General features: G+C 38.6%; 1 protein-coding gene across 5 annotated transcripts in view; it reads left to right on the top strand.

The window, feature by feature from the left end:
• Positions 1 to 16,172, top strand: part of Dcx (doublecortin) — a 77,358-nt gene that overhangs the window by 50,497 nt on the left and 10,689 nt on the right. For 2 of the 5 annotated variants that reach the window (XM_036174895.1, XM_036174892.1), the window contains exons 4-6: positions 4,789 to 4,891; positions 7,065 to 7,202; positions 14,928 to 15,025. In XM_036174895.1, coding sequence (XP_036030788.1) covers positions 4,789 to 4,891; positions 7,065 to 7,202; positions 14,928 to 15,025 — 339 coding nt within the window. The remainder of the gene's footprint in view (positions 1 to 4,788; positions 4,892 to 7,064; positions 7,203 to 14,927; positions 15,026 to 16,172) is intronic. The other 3 variants (XM_036174896.1, XM_036174894.1, XM_036174893.1) reach the window with 3 other exon arrangements.

Here is a 16,172-nt window from a genome sequence, read left to right as displayed (position 1 = left end):
CTTTCATTAACTAACTTCGCAAATCTTGCCAGCCACTCTTAATGGCCAGGGCACATTAAGTGCGGAATCAATGTGGTTTGTTTGCCTTGCCACAGGGATTCCCTCTTCATAGACACTCTTAGCCCTGCCCTTCACCCTGAATTCTACCAGGAAGCTACTCATTGGATGGTTTGTCTGTGCAACAGGTTAGCATACGGATTTGGGCGATTGTGCTTGGCAGAGTTTTGGGAGGGGTAAAACCAGTTTTATAGCCAATAGGATGTAGCTCGGTTTCTCTAAGGCTGTTAAGAATATGGCATGCTCCTGCCTCTCAGCCTTTCTTCACACAGCTGTCTCTGCCTAGATTCCCTCCCATTTCCATTAACCTATATCCCAGCTATGTTTTCATACCCACTTTGTGAACAGTCTTCCTTGCGAAGTCTTCCTCAGTTCTCAGGAGAAAATATTTTTATTGGCATATATCCATTGATGGGTTTCATAAACACATTTAATTCAAGCATGTATTTTGAGCATATTTCTCTTCACCATCCCTCCACTAGCCCCATTCTTTGTTCCAGATCGTCTCATTTTTACTTGCATGGCATATATATATAAATGACTGTGTGAGGCCGTGGTGCCCTTGGTTTTCATTGTTTGCTTTGTCTTCCAAGCTGCCTCGTGCTCTTTGTGCCGCCACAGCAGTGCTGACAACAGCCTGTGTTCTATTCTCATTATCTGTGTAGTTCACACGTGCTTACTACATTGTCAGGCGTGAAGGCAGGGGCCTTTTATTCTTTGCTTTTATATCTCTCACATAGGTTTTATTTTTTTTCCTTTGGCTTAGAAAGTGTTTAATGATCAATATGCGGGGGAGTTGAGCTTTCACTAAAAATATTACACATTTCAAAAGTGAGTGTCATAGATTTATAAATATTCCCAAAGAACATTTCTTTCTAAAGAATTAGGTAAATGAATTCTAGGATATAGAAGCAGCAGGCACATGCAAAAATGGCCACTATCTGGAATATGTGGATGGAGAATCTAATTAAATCACAGTGAATTTTCCATTTGCAATTAACTGACTCAAACTGCTTGCACACAGTGAGTGATCTGTTGCCCCCATTTATCCACTTGTCCTTTGACATTTAAGACATTGGACCATCCAAATAGCATATTGTTCATGCTAATGTACAACCATCCTGGCATCCCTCTCCCTACACATGTTTTCTTTTAAAAAACCAAAAACAAAAACAAGAGCATTGAGGTAATATTTCAGTGTTAATGTGAGTTGATTTTTATTGATTTTGTGCTGGTAGTTGATTAATGATAAAGATGAGTGTCATGCCTATGTGTTCTCTGCCTTACTCAAGTATGACTCATAATTGAGCTGATGTCAGCAAGATCTTTATTCTTTGAGGATGCTGTGATATTGCAATGGGTAGTCTGTTACCACATTTGTTATCATTTTATTCTAAAAGGATTGCTTTAGAGAGCTAATTAGAAAACCATGCATTTGAAGTGTAAGCCAAGGTAGACCTTGTATCACGCACATTGTTACCATAAAAAAATTTTAAAGAGCAGGCATCAATTATTTCATCTGAGATTTGTTTCTTATAGTCCATTATTATTGTCCTTTTTTGTTTTTGTTTATTCTTTCCTTCTTTCTCTTCTTCTTACAATTCCTCCTTCCTCCTTGTCCTATTTTTCCCCATGTACTCAGTGTTCACTAAAGGGAAAAGTTTTTCTTGTCCATGGATTAAAAATATCGTTAACAATGAAACTTCATTTTTCAAAATGACAGTCTAATGTAAATTGGACTTTCTAGTCTCCTGTGAGACTAGAGAGTCTCCTGTCTAGAGTTAAAGGGAGACATGTTCTCTCAGCCAATTGAATTATTTTGTTCTGAATTGAAGCAGGATGCCTGAGTGCTAGTCCCAACTCTTTCATGGGCCAACTATGAATCCTTGGGAAGCTTTGATTCTTTGTGCCTTGAGATCCTCATTTTTTAAGATAGAAAACATTTTATTTTCTCATCATGTAACAAAGATGAGGGTTGCTGTGTCTCAGCATCAAAAGCATTTCAAAAAGCTGGGTATCCACATACACAAGATGTGCTTGTCTACATTTTGAAGCCAGTAAAATAGGGAGCAGGATCACATAAGAAACCTGATGCTTAGCAGCTGCATTGCAACATGAACGTGTTTGAAGCCAGAACACCATTGTGAGTTTGTCAAAAGCATAGGAAACATTGCCATTCTTATAAGATTCCCAAGGGAGGACTAGCCAAAAGCTTTCTTTTTTTTTTGCTAAGCCTGAGAGGAGGAGGAGAGACTTAGGCTTGGCAGAGGATGGGTAGTTGTAACTGCAAGTACTCTAACAATCTGTATTGCATTCTTATCCTAGAATAAGATATAATGGCATGTGACTGAGATAAAAAAAATCATCCATTAAATACTAAGTTTTTAAACAATTAAGATATCTCTGTGAAAACAAACGTCTGAATCTATAGACCATTCTTTCTTGTTCTCAAATTTGTGCTTTAGTTACTTTTCAAAGTTTCTGAATACTGATGTCTGTTCCCATCCACAACTTATTTCTTCTTTTCTTTTTATATCCATTAGAAATCTCCTGAATATTTCTCCTTTCTTTCTTCTTGGTATTCAGTCTAAACTGATATGACCTAGGCTAAATTCTTATTAGGCCATAGACTCTTCATCAGGATTTACAATGAAATTCAGAGGGAGGGATGAACCTGTGGTCCAGTGGGCAGGAGTAGGTAAGTGTTCATGAAAGCACAACTGGGTCTTGAAAGAAAGTACTAATTCCTAGAGATAACAAGGGAAGTTCAAGGGTAAGGCATTCCTCACTCATGAACAAAAATGAAGTCAGGTCAAGAGCAGCCTCAATCAAGAAAGCAATGCAGACCCACATAGTGTTTAACTTTAAAAGCTCCAGGATGCATTGATTCAGTGTCCAAGACACTGACAAAGATACAGAGTAGAGCTCAAAGCATGTAACTAAGCTCTTTTATTGGAACTTAGTTCCAGACCACATGCAGAATGCCCCTTGAATGAACCTTGTCAACCAGAGACTGGGGTCACTTGGGTATGATTGTTAATCAATAGCTTCCATGACACCTATAGGTTCTCTTGTCCTTGAAACTAAGTTGAAATGTGCTCTGTTTCAATGTTTCATATCAGACTGTGAACTCCGTGATTTATGTAAGTGTTCATTTTACTGGATGGTGAAAGGCACTTTAGGTTAGATGTTTGCTTATATTTTTTATTTATTTTTTAAAAAACTTGGTAGTTTACTTATTTCTGACATTCAAACTTCTCATCTCTAAAATAGTGAATACAATAGCATTTTCTGAGTCTGAAATGAGATGATAGATTTGGAAGTACTCAGGCCAGTCTAGGTCCTATCTCAGAGTACGGATTCAATCAGTAGAAGCTCTGATGGTCATTACATATTTGTGTAGTAAATCAATGAAGGGTAGACCAGCCGGCTGAAAAAGGGCATGGGTTCATTTGATGAGGTTGATGCTCAGTACTAGGAAGAAGCTTAATAGGAGTGACCCTGGCAGTCCTCCAAGTCTCCCTTCCTCCCCTTGGCATCTCATGGATGATTGGGAGGCTTAGACAATAAGGGGTAATCTTTAAACATCTCTTTCTTTGTGTAAGGCTTGCAATAATCATCTTGGCTGGGGAAACAGATTGAATAGATCTCGGGTGGGGCATGATGTTATTAATATAAACATTTTTTTTTCAAATGTAACATACTGCTTTCTGCACACAGCAAGCTGTTGTTAGTTTGTGAGGTCTGTGCCTTTAGAAAGTCATTGCTGGCAGCTTGAATGAGATTCTTAGAACAATTAGAGGCTTTGAACACTTACAAGCCAGAAAGTTGGATAAGCATGTTTTTGACTCCATGGTTCCTCCTGGGGTTTGCCTGATGTGCTGGACTAATTATCAGATATAATTAGGAAAACTGAGAAGTGGGAAGACTACAGGGATCAGGCTGCTTTCCCAGGGACCCTCATTTCTTTGTTGAGAAGGGAGCTGGGAGACTGTCTCCACTGTAAAGAAGTAGCAATTCATATCACACTCAAGGGCAAGAAGGATCCTGGGAACACACCCGGCTTTATTGGACCCATTGCCCATGATGGGGTCAAAGTGATCAGAGTAGATTTCCTCTGTAGCTTTTCAGTGTGGATTGAAACTCTGACTCATTACTGTACTGAGTATTTGTTAAAAACCAAAACTCCAGTCTTTGTTCATCCAAAGACATTTTAAAATGGTCTACCATTAGAACTTGTGACTATGAAGAGAGGAATTCCCAACTTTGGGTCTGCTACAGGTCTATACATCAGAAGCTACAGATAATCTCTCTCCCTTGCCTTGGCCTAGACTTAAAGTTTGCTTAGACCATGAGTACTTTGCCTCTGAAGTGAGTGAAGATGTAATATTTTTTGGGACCTGTGATAGCTGGCTTTTCTTCAGAGGGAATATTTCCATTTGTGCATCATCTCAATCTTAGTCTTGATGATATGGAGATAAGAGGAGCATACATAAAACATGGAATGACAATTATACATTTATGTTCATTCACTAAGGATCGTAGTGCAGACTATGAATTTGGTAGGTATTTTGTAAAAGAGAGAGAGAGGAGAGAAAGAAAGAGAGAGACAGAGAGATCTCTGATAGTCATGATGGCCTAGATGTGAAGTTGTGTACCTTGTTAACACTATGTGAAGTTATTGTTATAAGAACATCAAATACTAACCCAGTATTTCTGTTTTCTCCATAGGTTACCTGTCTCCATGATTTCTTTGGTGATGATGATGTGTTCATTGCTTGTGGTCCTGAAAAGTTCCGCTATGCTCAAGATGATTTTTCATTGGATGAGAATGGTAAACATTATCATTGGGCTTGTTTTGCTTTTGTTCTGTTTTTTTTTTTAATCCCTTAGGATTTTCATGAGCTTATGTGGCCAGAATATTCAAAAAAGGTAATTCAAGGGTTGATATTGCTAGTATTTCTCCTGTGTTTTTGAGAACGTGACACACTAAGTGAAAGGTCACCTAGATCTCACAGAAGCCTTCATGCTACATGAAACTTGACATCTGCCCCAATAATGACCACATTTCTTGAACCATATACTGTATCATATGAGCTAACCTGCTCCATCAAGAAAGAACTTTTGCAGTAAGAACTATACATATATTTCACATACACATCTTTCCCTAGTCATTCTGCTTTGGCTTTCTTGGTATGTGGTAATGATGCCAGTTTTAGAAAGTTTTTCCCCCACTCTATTCTTAGTGTCAAGTCCTATTCCCACCCTTGTCTTTGCTACCACATTCTCTCTGCATTGTGATTCAGGATTCTGAATGATTGCTTACCTCAAGATAGACCTAAACATCTATTAATTTAAGCTCCAGGTGTAAGTTATAAGTGAGTTAGACCACACAACAGAATTAGGATGGGATACTGATAGAAAGACACATTAAAAATACATTTTCCACTCAGGAGTAAAATGTGAGAAAACAAAGAGAGTTTCACTAAGAGGCAACCCACAAGCAACTCAAGGCAGGGTCCTTTTAAAAAGTGGCAATTCTACAGTTTTTCTTTTAGAGAAAACAAACGACCATGAAATAGCTAACCAAATGCAGGCCATATCAAATTTCCTATTCTCTCTGCATCTGCGGCTCTTGATAGTGATCCCTAAAGTTCATCAACTCAAATAAAAGTAAAGCAAACAAAAATGAGCTGTCTCCCCAATTCAGTTTCCTAAAATGTTCAATTGACCAAATTAGCCCACCTGTCTTTTTAGTGTATCTTTATGCAGAGTCGACAAGGAGGTCTCTAAACAAAAATCTGCCCTCTACCATTTTGCTTGATTCTACTTCTCATATCATAGAACAAAATTAATAAACTGCACAGGTAATGAGCTAGAGAGATGGGTCAGCAGTTAAGAGCACTTGCAAAAGACCTAGGTTTGTTTCCCAGCATCTACACGGTGGTTCACAACCATTCATAAACCCAGGTCCAGAGGATCCAGTACATTCTTGTGACCTCTACAGGCACATTCAATACACATACATACATACATACATACATACATACATACATACAGAAACTGAGAGGAGTGGAAGGAAGGGAGTCTGGGGTCAAGATGTATTGTATGAGAGAAGAATAGATAAAAAGAAAAAGAGTACAACTAAAAAAAATCTGCAGGAAGTAGATGGGAACTCAGGAGGCATAGCTACTGGACTTTGGATTGCAACTTTCTTGCTTTGTGGCCCTAAGCAAGAAGCATAAGTTTGTAGTACTCCCATTTTTTAAAAAAGGAGCATAATGATTTTCTTAATAAAGTACCTCTCAGTGACTCAAATTACTCCTAGTTCAGGATGCTGAGTGATCTTCACAGAGTGTTCCAAATACATAAGACCACAACTCAGACAAGTGCAGAAACATTTAACTTATTCTCTCCTACAGACCCATAAGTATTCTAGAGCAATGAACACCAGAGTCATTATTGACCCATTTGTTTATTAAACCACCATAAAGGATTACAAAGTATACTGAAAATAAAAAAGGCTCTATCAATACCGTGTAGCCATAGTAATGGTGCTTTTTAAATGAAATGACATGATATTATTAATATACTCACCACAGTGTGTAGCAGGTAATAAACAATGAGTAGGAGCTTACTCAGGGACTCTGCATCTAAGCAGCCATGACATCTGAGGTATGTCAACCTGTACTCTAATAAATGCAAAGCCTCCACAGATAATTAAGCTGAAATGTGATATAAATGACTTGCTTATAATATCTATCCTTGCTCTAGAATGGAGAAACTTCAATACATAGCTTATCCTATGGGAATTTTGGAAGTTTCCCCATACTTCCCTCACTGTAGCCATGGTTTCTACAAAAAAAAAAAAAAAGAGGAACATCTTGTAATCTTGAGCCACTTAGGTACTTTGGCCTGTGGTGATCATTCGGTTTTGAGATGCCGGGAATGTGCTAAGAGTCTCAGTTCTACCTTCACAGAAGTTGCTTGTGTTCTTTTGCCCCCAGAATGCAGAGTCATGAAAGGGAATCCATCTGCCACAGCTGGCCCAAAAGCTTCCCCAACACCTCAAAAGACATCAGCTAAGAGTCCAGGCCCAATGCGTCGCAGCAAGTCTCCAGCTGACTCAGGTAACGACCAAGACGGTGAGTGTTATTTTCCTATTGTTCATGTTGACTTCATTTATAGAATCCGATACCCTGTGCATAAGATAAATGGCTTCCTCAAGGTCACCAATGTCCCCAGGAAGACCAGTTCTATCATTTCAGAGATATAAAAACAAATTTGTTTGGCGACAAACACATATGTTCCTCAGGAGCTGCCCACATTGTTTTTTTTTTATTATTATTTTTTATTTTTATTTTTTGGTTTTTCGAGACAGGTTTCTCTGTGTAGCTTTGCGCCTTTCCTGGAACTCACTTTGGAGACAGGCTGGCCTCGAACTCACAGAGATCCACCTGCCTCTGCCTCCCCAGTGCTAGGATTAAAGGCATGCGCCACCACTGCCCCGCCCACCTTGTTTTTTGAGATAGGTCACTCACTGAGAGTTGGAGCTTGCTGATTAGGCTGGATGTCTAGCATGTGCCAGGAAACATTTGTGTATGCCTCTCCAGTGCTAATATTACAGGCAAATGCACCACCACACTGGCGTTTTAATATGTAACTATCTCCTTAGCCCTTGGGCCAAGGGACATTATACAACAAGATTCTATGAAAGGATTATAATTTGTGGACTGTCCTTTGTTAGACCTAAGCAGCTTTTCCTGAGTGTTTTGACCTTCCTGAGAGGCTAATTCTGTTTAGTAGAACTAACATGGATCATAATGCAAGCTTTCTATGTTGCATGCTTTTTGAAAGTGGTATTATTAATCACACAAAATAATGAGTTTCATATGACATCATCACATGCATATTGATTAATTTAAATATTTAATGTTACATTTAAAAATTAAAAAAACAATTAATATAGATAAATTTTATTTACTAATCCATTCAAAGATAATCATTTCAGCATTTGATCAATATAAGAAACTATTGAGATGCTTACCTTCTTTGAAACCGCTCTGCATTTTATACTTAATAAGCACATCTGATGTCTGAAATATGATTAGCCACATTTTAACGTGACTAGTGACTATTTACTGTATTAAGCAACATAAGAATCCATTATTTTGCCAAAACAGTTTCATCATCTCTGTTGTTCATCATAATAACACTATGAATTAAGTTACAAAAGGATAACTATTTAGGTTGTTTTTTTTTTAACATTGGAAACCTGAGGGGCAGTTCAGATTATCAAGATCTTCCCAATGTCACATAACTATTCAGTATTCAAGGACCAGAACTCAAGATTACTCTCAGCAGGCATTGGAGGCAGGGTGTGGGATTCCCAGTGTGTTGAATACAAAGATTTCTTTTGGATGATACTTGCTTCTCAGTGTCTGTCTCCCTGGCCCCACCTCCAGTTGAAAGGTGTGGGAAGGTCAAGGGATGTTGTGGCGCTTTCTGGGTCATTATTTTATGTTGAATTGAACACAAAGGTAAGTTGGTACCTTTGTTTCTAATGACCTGCTCTGAACAGAGTCCATTAATCCCTCTAATGTCACTCCAAGGTAGCTGATAGAGTTGGCAGGGCTTCAGGAAGATAAAAACTCGCCCAAGTTTTCACCTTCTGGAGGAAAACTCATTTGTTTAAAAATATTGCAGTATTGACTACAGTTCTATTTCAGTGGTAGGCACTTGCCTAGTATAAATGAAGCCATAGTTTCCACCCACATATCTTGCAAGGTTGGGTAAATAAATGTGTTTTCCAACAGGGAAGACTCTTCTCCATTTTATTTACAGAATTCACAACAGTGTAATTTCTAAAACATGGTAGGAAACAGATTTCCAATTCACATTTCATCTTGTAAATCTACAGTATCTCACAATCTATGATTGTATTTGGCTTGAGAAACAGTCCAATGAACAAATCCCTGAAGAACTGTTTCTGGGCTCTCAGTTCTTGCTTCCTTGATGGATGAGTCTGGGAAGAGGAACAAAAGCATTTCTATTTAGCAGAAACAATTAACCAAAGCAATCCAGACACTGCAGCCAAGGGCACTTTGGAATGGATGTGTGACAACCATAGGTCTGTCTTTTGGCTTTGTTCTGAAGTGAGTCTTAGCTGCTCTGGCTCCACTTGGATAGCCTTCCAGAAAAAGTCTCTATGCAAATATAGAGGAAATGGAACATTTGACCAGAAAGAAAGAAATCTTAGAGCATCTCAATATAAGAGACTGAACTGTGGGTTGAGATCTCCCTCTGTAAGGCATTAAGGAGATAAAAAATATAAGACTGATAATAAATCACACAAGGCTCACAATGGGAGATTATGAAATGGATTTTGTGAACAGATCATGAAGCCATAAAGGTGGGGAAGAGTAACATTCTCTAAACACAGCAAATCTTAATCTTTGTATCTTTGTTAATTAAAGAGATACTAGTAATCAGGAGAATCATGTGAGATCACATTATAAAATGTTTTTAAAATAACCATAGAACAACTACTGTTAATGGGGGTGGGCTCTGGAGTTTTTGGATTCTTTTGGTAGGCTGAGATTACTTTGAGTATATCAGAACAAACATCGTATCAAAACCAACAGGCTTGATTTTGAGTGTGTCCCAGTATTAGTATTCAATGGTTGAGCAGGTCAGGATGGAATGAATGAGCATTAAAGTCAGTTTGGTATCTATTCATCAATGGTTAGAAGCAAAGCACATGCCAAGAGACCCTTCCTTTTCTGCACCATTCTGGTCAAGTGAACTTGAACTAAGAAAGTGTAATACTACTTGAGTTACTCACTACCTAGACACCTCTTTCATCACTATACTTTGGACCACTTAGACACATCTTATGTGCAGCTACATACATCTTAGTCATCAGGAATATGTGTATCCTCTAGACAAGGGAACATAAAACCTGGAAACTCAGCATCAACTCAGCATGTCTGATGACACTGTTTCCTGTTTCTCTGACTATGCATACTTGAAAGTGGACTCTTACTGTTCTTTGAAAACTAGATAGGTCAACCTACTAACTTGACCAGCCATAGTGTTGGCTCATGCCCTATTCCATTTAGACAGGAAATACTGATGGGACCACGGAAATAAGATGAGTTCAAAAGCAAGGACAGATCTAACTAACTACCCCCAACATCCTGTGAGACAAGACCATGTGGGGGTTGAGCTTGGCAGTTGTGCCACAGAGCTGAAGAGTACCAACTAAGGGAGTTGACAGACAGAGCATAGATATCATTTTCTCTGAAAGTTCTGTGACATGGGGGGAGCTATACCATGCTGGCCCCCCCCGTGTTGTATTGTTTTTTGGTATTGTGTAGGTGCCCAGCTGGTTTGCTTAATTGAAAAACAAACAAACAAACAAAAAACCAAACTCTAGTTAACTGCTTTCTGACTTGAACCCGATCAGACAGGTTAGTTGTTTTCTTGAAGATGTGCCCCAGCTCTGGCAGCTGCTTCTACAGTCTTCTTGGCCCTTTCTTTTTTCTCTGCCACCACTTTCCCTATTTCCTGTAACTCCTGTGAAAAAAAAATGTTAGAGGAAGAAATCCCAGGAGCATTTGTTTAAAAAAGGGAAGGCCTATATCACAAAAGTTGAAAACAGAGAAGAGGCTTTGGAATCAGAAATCTGTACACCCAAATCTTGGCTCTGCTTTCTTTACATGGAGTAAATGTGTATGGGTCAGGGAGAGGGTTGATGGTTCTGTGGTTAACTCATCATAGACACCTAGTAAACGAATAACCTTATTTTTGAAAATATTGGTAAGGTAGCCAAAGAGGTTGAAATGAATATGACACACCTCATTGCAAAAGGGAAAAAAGGAATTCTACTAAAAGAAGAAATGAAAGGATTTGGTCTATGTATAAAGCTGAGAGCAGTGAGACAGTTTTGTGATTCTGAAGAGGAATAGGAAAGACAAGAGTCAGTGAGGGAGAAGAATCCTTTCCAAGGTGTTCCTCGATCACTAGAGAGCTAAGGAAGATAGTAAGGGAAAAGGAAGGTTATCAATCAGTAGTGCAACTCCCATTCACTCTCAAGAAAGGCAACATGATGCTCTTTCTATAACAGTGCTTCTCAACCTTCCTAATGCTGAGACCCTTTAATACGGTTCCTCATGTTCTAGTGACCCGCAAGCACAAAATCATTTCATTGCTATTTCATAACTGTCATTCTGCTACTGTTGTGACCCAAAATGGTCACCACCCACATATTGAGAACCTCTGTTCTTTAAGGATTTGCCAGTCCAAAAGCACACACCAAGTTCACCAGACCTTATCTACACTACATCCTGCTTCTTCTTTTATTTGATATTTGTAAGAATTTGCTCTAGGATCCATACCAAATGGTATCATTTCAAAGTTTTTCTCATAGTCTGAAGACAAAATGTGTATGTAAATCCAGTTTTGATCCGTTCTTTAAGTACTGGGGTTCCTTCAGTTTGCCAGTTCACATCTACAAGTTTCTCATTCCTGTGTTCATTTTCAAATTTTATCCCATCAACATATTCTGAGACAATATGGGAGACTATTTTCAGTTCTTCAACAATGTAGGACATGGTAGTTAAATTATGAGAAACTGATGTCCATGCTTGTAGAAGGTCAATGGTAAGGGATTTTATTTACAAATATCTTAAGATGGGTCCAGTATGGTAGGGATATGAAAACAGTATATAACTCCTGTATAAAAGCATTTAAGCCCCATATGCAGAGAATACACAGAAAAGCACGTATGTAGTGTATATTTGTGTACTACCTCTGAATTTGTTGGTTGAAAAGAGTTTCTGAAGAACCTGAATACTCAGCTCTGTAGTCAGTCAATGAAAACTGAGTTCATTGCCAGATAAACATGAAAATAGAAGAGGACAATTTTAATGTCGGGGTAGAGCAGCCACCCTTCATAGGTGGGGGACTAATGAATGTGAGAAAAGGGGAATGTGTAGATTATATAGCAGCCATATGGAATAAATGCCCAAATGTAATCCAGGAATGTCTTCATACATCTTATTAGTGCTCAGATCTCAAGCTAGAGCATTTTGGGGGAGACCCTACTATGTCAGTTTACATAGATCTCTAGGATTGCTCCTTATTCTGGAAGCTTTTGCCAGGTTCTTCTGGGAAAGCCTTTGGGCAATGTAGACAGTCCATTAATTCTTTTAACTATTAACTCCTTCATTTCCTTCCTATAGAGAATAAGTGACTTGTTGCAGAACCTCAGACTCTTAACTTTCTTGGAATATGTCATTTAATTGCCAAAAAGCAAAGTCTTGTACTTAAGCACTGAATTTTGGCACAAGTAACATCCTTTATTTGGAGGATGACTTACAGGAGAAGTGAACACAATGCTCTATACTGCCATCTAAAACTCTACACAATAATCCCCTTTTCCCTTCCTATTCCCTTAGTTGGAGCTATAGGCACTAATTGCCTACTGCTGTATCTTTTATGTTATGTCTGCTTCTGCTCTGAACCCATTTCAGAGACTGGAACAAGTTTTTAAATTTAAACTTGTTTGTATACATTTCAGTTTAAAATGCTCGTGAGACTTTCCTTTAGCAATCAAACCCAAACTTTTATTTTATGGACTGGAAAATAAGCCTGGGACTACTGAGTTACTTCTCCAGACCTTAAATTGCTGAAAAAAAAAATCCTGAGATTCTGCTAAGTTGCTCACATTGGCCTTAAACTTGTAATCTTCCTGCCTCAGACTCTCAAGTGCTGAGACTACAGGCCTATTCCACTGCTCTAGAGCCACCCTAAATGTCTTAGTGGGTCACACGAAAGACCAACCAAAATCTTGCTCACATCCTTAGTCTTCAGCTGTACTTGTTTGAACATCCCTTCTGTGACCCTACTCTTGAGCCATTGTGAGCTACTTGCATGTTGGAAACACACTGTATTCTTTCACACCTTCTTGTCTTCTGGTGCAATTGTAATGCCTAGAGTATGCTTTCTCCCCCTCTGTACTTAGCTAGTTTCTATTTATTTTCTTAAACATAGCTTTATTGATATGAACAAATTTAAAACACACTATGGATTATAGTTAGTTATAGAGTTTGCCACAGTTATCATGACTTAATGCAGACTTAATGTGACTCAAAAACAAAGCTCCCAACCATTAGCAAAAACATCCAACTTCCTTCCACCTCTCCCCTCTTCTAGGCTCCAATAGCGACAAGTCCACCTTCAGTCTCCCGACATTTACCTCATCTAGATTCAGTTTTCAAAATGCTCACTGTTGCTTCCTGTTTGCTTCCAAATCCTCTTACTTCAAATTCTGTCCTTTGGGCTCTAATAATATCCTGGCACGCCTTTATCCACATGTGTACTTTACTTAATCCTTGCTTTCCTCCCCCCAGGAAGTAATGTATTTATTTCTCAAGTCCAAATATCTAATCTTTGCCTCTCTTATAGGTGATGTTCCATGGCTATTGTCTAATGGTATGAATGACAGATAGGAAAGCTTCTCAAGGAGAAGTCAGTGGGATCACAAGTGGTCATTGTTCACCTCATTTGAGCATGAATAATCTCAGCAACCTCTATAATGGTGCAGCTTCTGTGCTTCTGTGTCTTCCATGGATGGGATGCTTTCAAAACTAGGGAAATGTTATCATAAATGGTGGAGAGGAGGTATATACTCAGGGAATATCCATGATATAGAAGTTTAAGCCATATCTGTGGGACTAACTCCAATATTCTTAGACTATCTTTTGACTCTCTCCCTATGTTTCACTCCACTATACACCTCTGAGATACTTCTCCCTGTTTTAATAGAATACTTCAGAATAACTTTCTAGCAATACAGGTCCTATGATTAAAAAATATTTCAGCATGAGAAAGCAGAACATGTCATGGAAAACCATTTAATTATCACATTTTGATGTGACACCTTTCCTTTTTTCATATTAAAAGTGCTCATTAGCAGGAGGATAGAAAACAGCTTGAAATTGCAGTGGAACACCGAGATGTTAAAAACTCAATCATCTCATTTCTATCATCTTCTTGACTGGAGACAGATTGGGGTTGTACGTTGATGTTGTTCACAATTACCTAGAATTAATTTCTGTGTCTCTATGCATTTTGCTCTGTCCTCAGTTTTTAAACCTTTTATCTTTCTTGTCCACTATTTTTAATTCTCTCTTCTGCTCCATTTTTGGCCATTCGAGGTTTTCTTTCAAATTGACTTTCTTCTGCTCCTCTAATTTATTTCCTTCTTCTTTCCGACAGTTTCCTTCCTTCTGTTCTTTCCTGATTTCTGTTTCTTTCCTGCTGTTCTTTTCACCAGGACATGGTAGTAAAGGAAGAGGAAGTGAATAAGAAATGGTGGAGATTGATAGTGGGTCTGTTGTACATCAGTCTCATTCAACTGACTCCAAAGCAGATATATCCTAGCCCAAAGTGCTCATATTTCTTCCCCTTAATGGAAGGCACATGCGTTCTCTGTATCTTATCTTTCTTACTGCAAAAATTAAAGTCAAATAATGCTTTCTCAAACAGCCTCCCAGAGATGTAAGGATCAAACCTGGTGATTAAAATGAAAAAGTTTTGAAAAGAAATAGATCCCTGTTACTGAGAAGCACTGGGCAGGGTGAGGGTTATGGATACCTTGCCCTGTGCTGGACCACATTAACTGAGGATGGCAGTTCCTAGGGCATTTGAAGAATGTGTTTCTTTTCACTTTGGTTTAAGTCTATCAAATAATTTGCTTGACTTTGTAGATTGTTTGAATGCTCGTAGTGTCTTAGGAGGAGAAAGAAGCTGTTCTTTATATGCTATTGGTTTTCATTCTTTCCCTTTCTCTTGCCTTGGGTTAGCAAATGGAACTTCCAGCAGTCAGCTGTCAACACCCAAATCGAAGCAGTCTCCTATCTCTACACCCACAAGTCCAGGAAGTCTGCGGAAGCACAAGGTATTATGTCTCTTATACCTTACTAAACCCCTTTGCACTCAGAGTTTTTTAAAAGGCTGCATAGAGATTTGCTCATCCACTGTACTTCAACAGCATATTTTGAAGTCAGAACTCACTTTTGTTGACTTCATTAAGTTGAAGTCCCAAGAATTCCTGCAGAGAACAAGCCTGGAGTCAGTTTTATTGATTTCTCTAACCCTCAATTTTGACATTTTTTCAGTTACGTTTCAGCATTTCATCCAAAGTGGTACTAAGACCTAAAATATTTATTCTGAAGTAATGATAGAAAAGAAACCACAGGCACTTGCCCCACCAATTCCAACATCTAGCAAAGGGGGTGCTGAGGGTACCTTATGTCATTAGGCACCAGCCAATGGATATAATATAAATATAGTAGTTAAAAGTTGCACTGAGTTGGGGCTGGGGAGATGGCTCAGTAGTTAAGAGTATGTACTGCTATTCTAGAGGACTAGGTTCAGTTCCCAGCACCCATACCATGTGGTTCACAATAATTCTAGTTCTGGGGGATCTGATGCCCTCTTCTAACCTGCATAAGTACTGCACACATGTGATGGACATGCTTATGCTCAGACACAAACATACATTACCATTTTTTAAAGGTTGTGGTGAGTTACTCTCTTCAGATATGCAGGACATCAATGAACAAATGGAGGCTAGTTTTACTGTGTGCATTCTTCATTACTAGGAAGATTCATGTGCAGTGTATGCAGAAAGCAAACAAATATTTTACCAATGGCCTTGGGGACCATTTTTACCTCTGAACTCTATGTGTGTTCTGTGGTACAGGAAAGTACACACACACACACACACACACACACACACACACACACACACACACACATGCACACAGTGTAACTTTTAAAAAATTTCATAGCATAACACTATCTGATAGGTCTTGTCATTATCTTTCTTTACAGCATGCTTTTAGTTTCCTGTTTAATTTGCATGCCCTTTTGCATGCCCTGTTTTTGATAATGCCCATTCCTTCCCTCTAATGACCACTTTTTTTTCTTATATTGATTCTGACAAGAACCTTTGGATAATCCTTCTTGACCTACTGGATTTCAGAATATGCTCAACTGTCTCTGTAGTCTGTGTTACAAGGAGATTGTAAGATGGATGAAAACCA

The sequence above is a fragment of the Onychomys torridus genome, chromosome X (genome assembly GCF_903995425.1).
Source record: "Onychomys torridus chromosome X, mOncTor1.1, whole genome shotgun sequence".
NCBI classification, from domain to species: domain Eukaryota; kingdom Metazoa; phylum Chordata; class Mammalia; order Rodentia; family Cricetidae; genus Onychomys; species Onychomys torridus.
The sequence above is the reverse complement of the archived record's forward strand: the minus strand, read 5'-3'. Positions and strand labels throughout refer to the sequence as shown.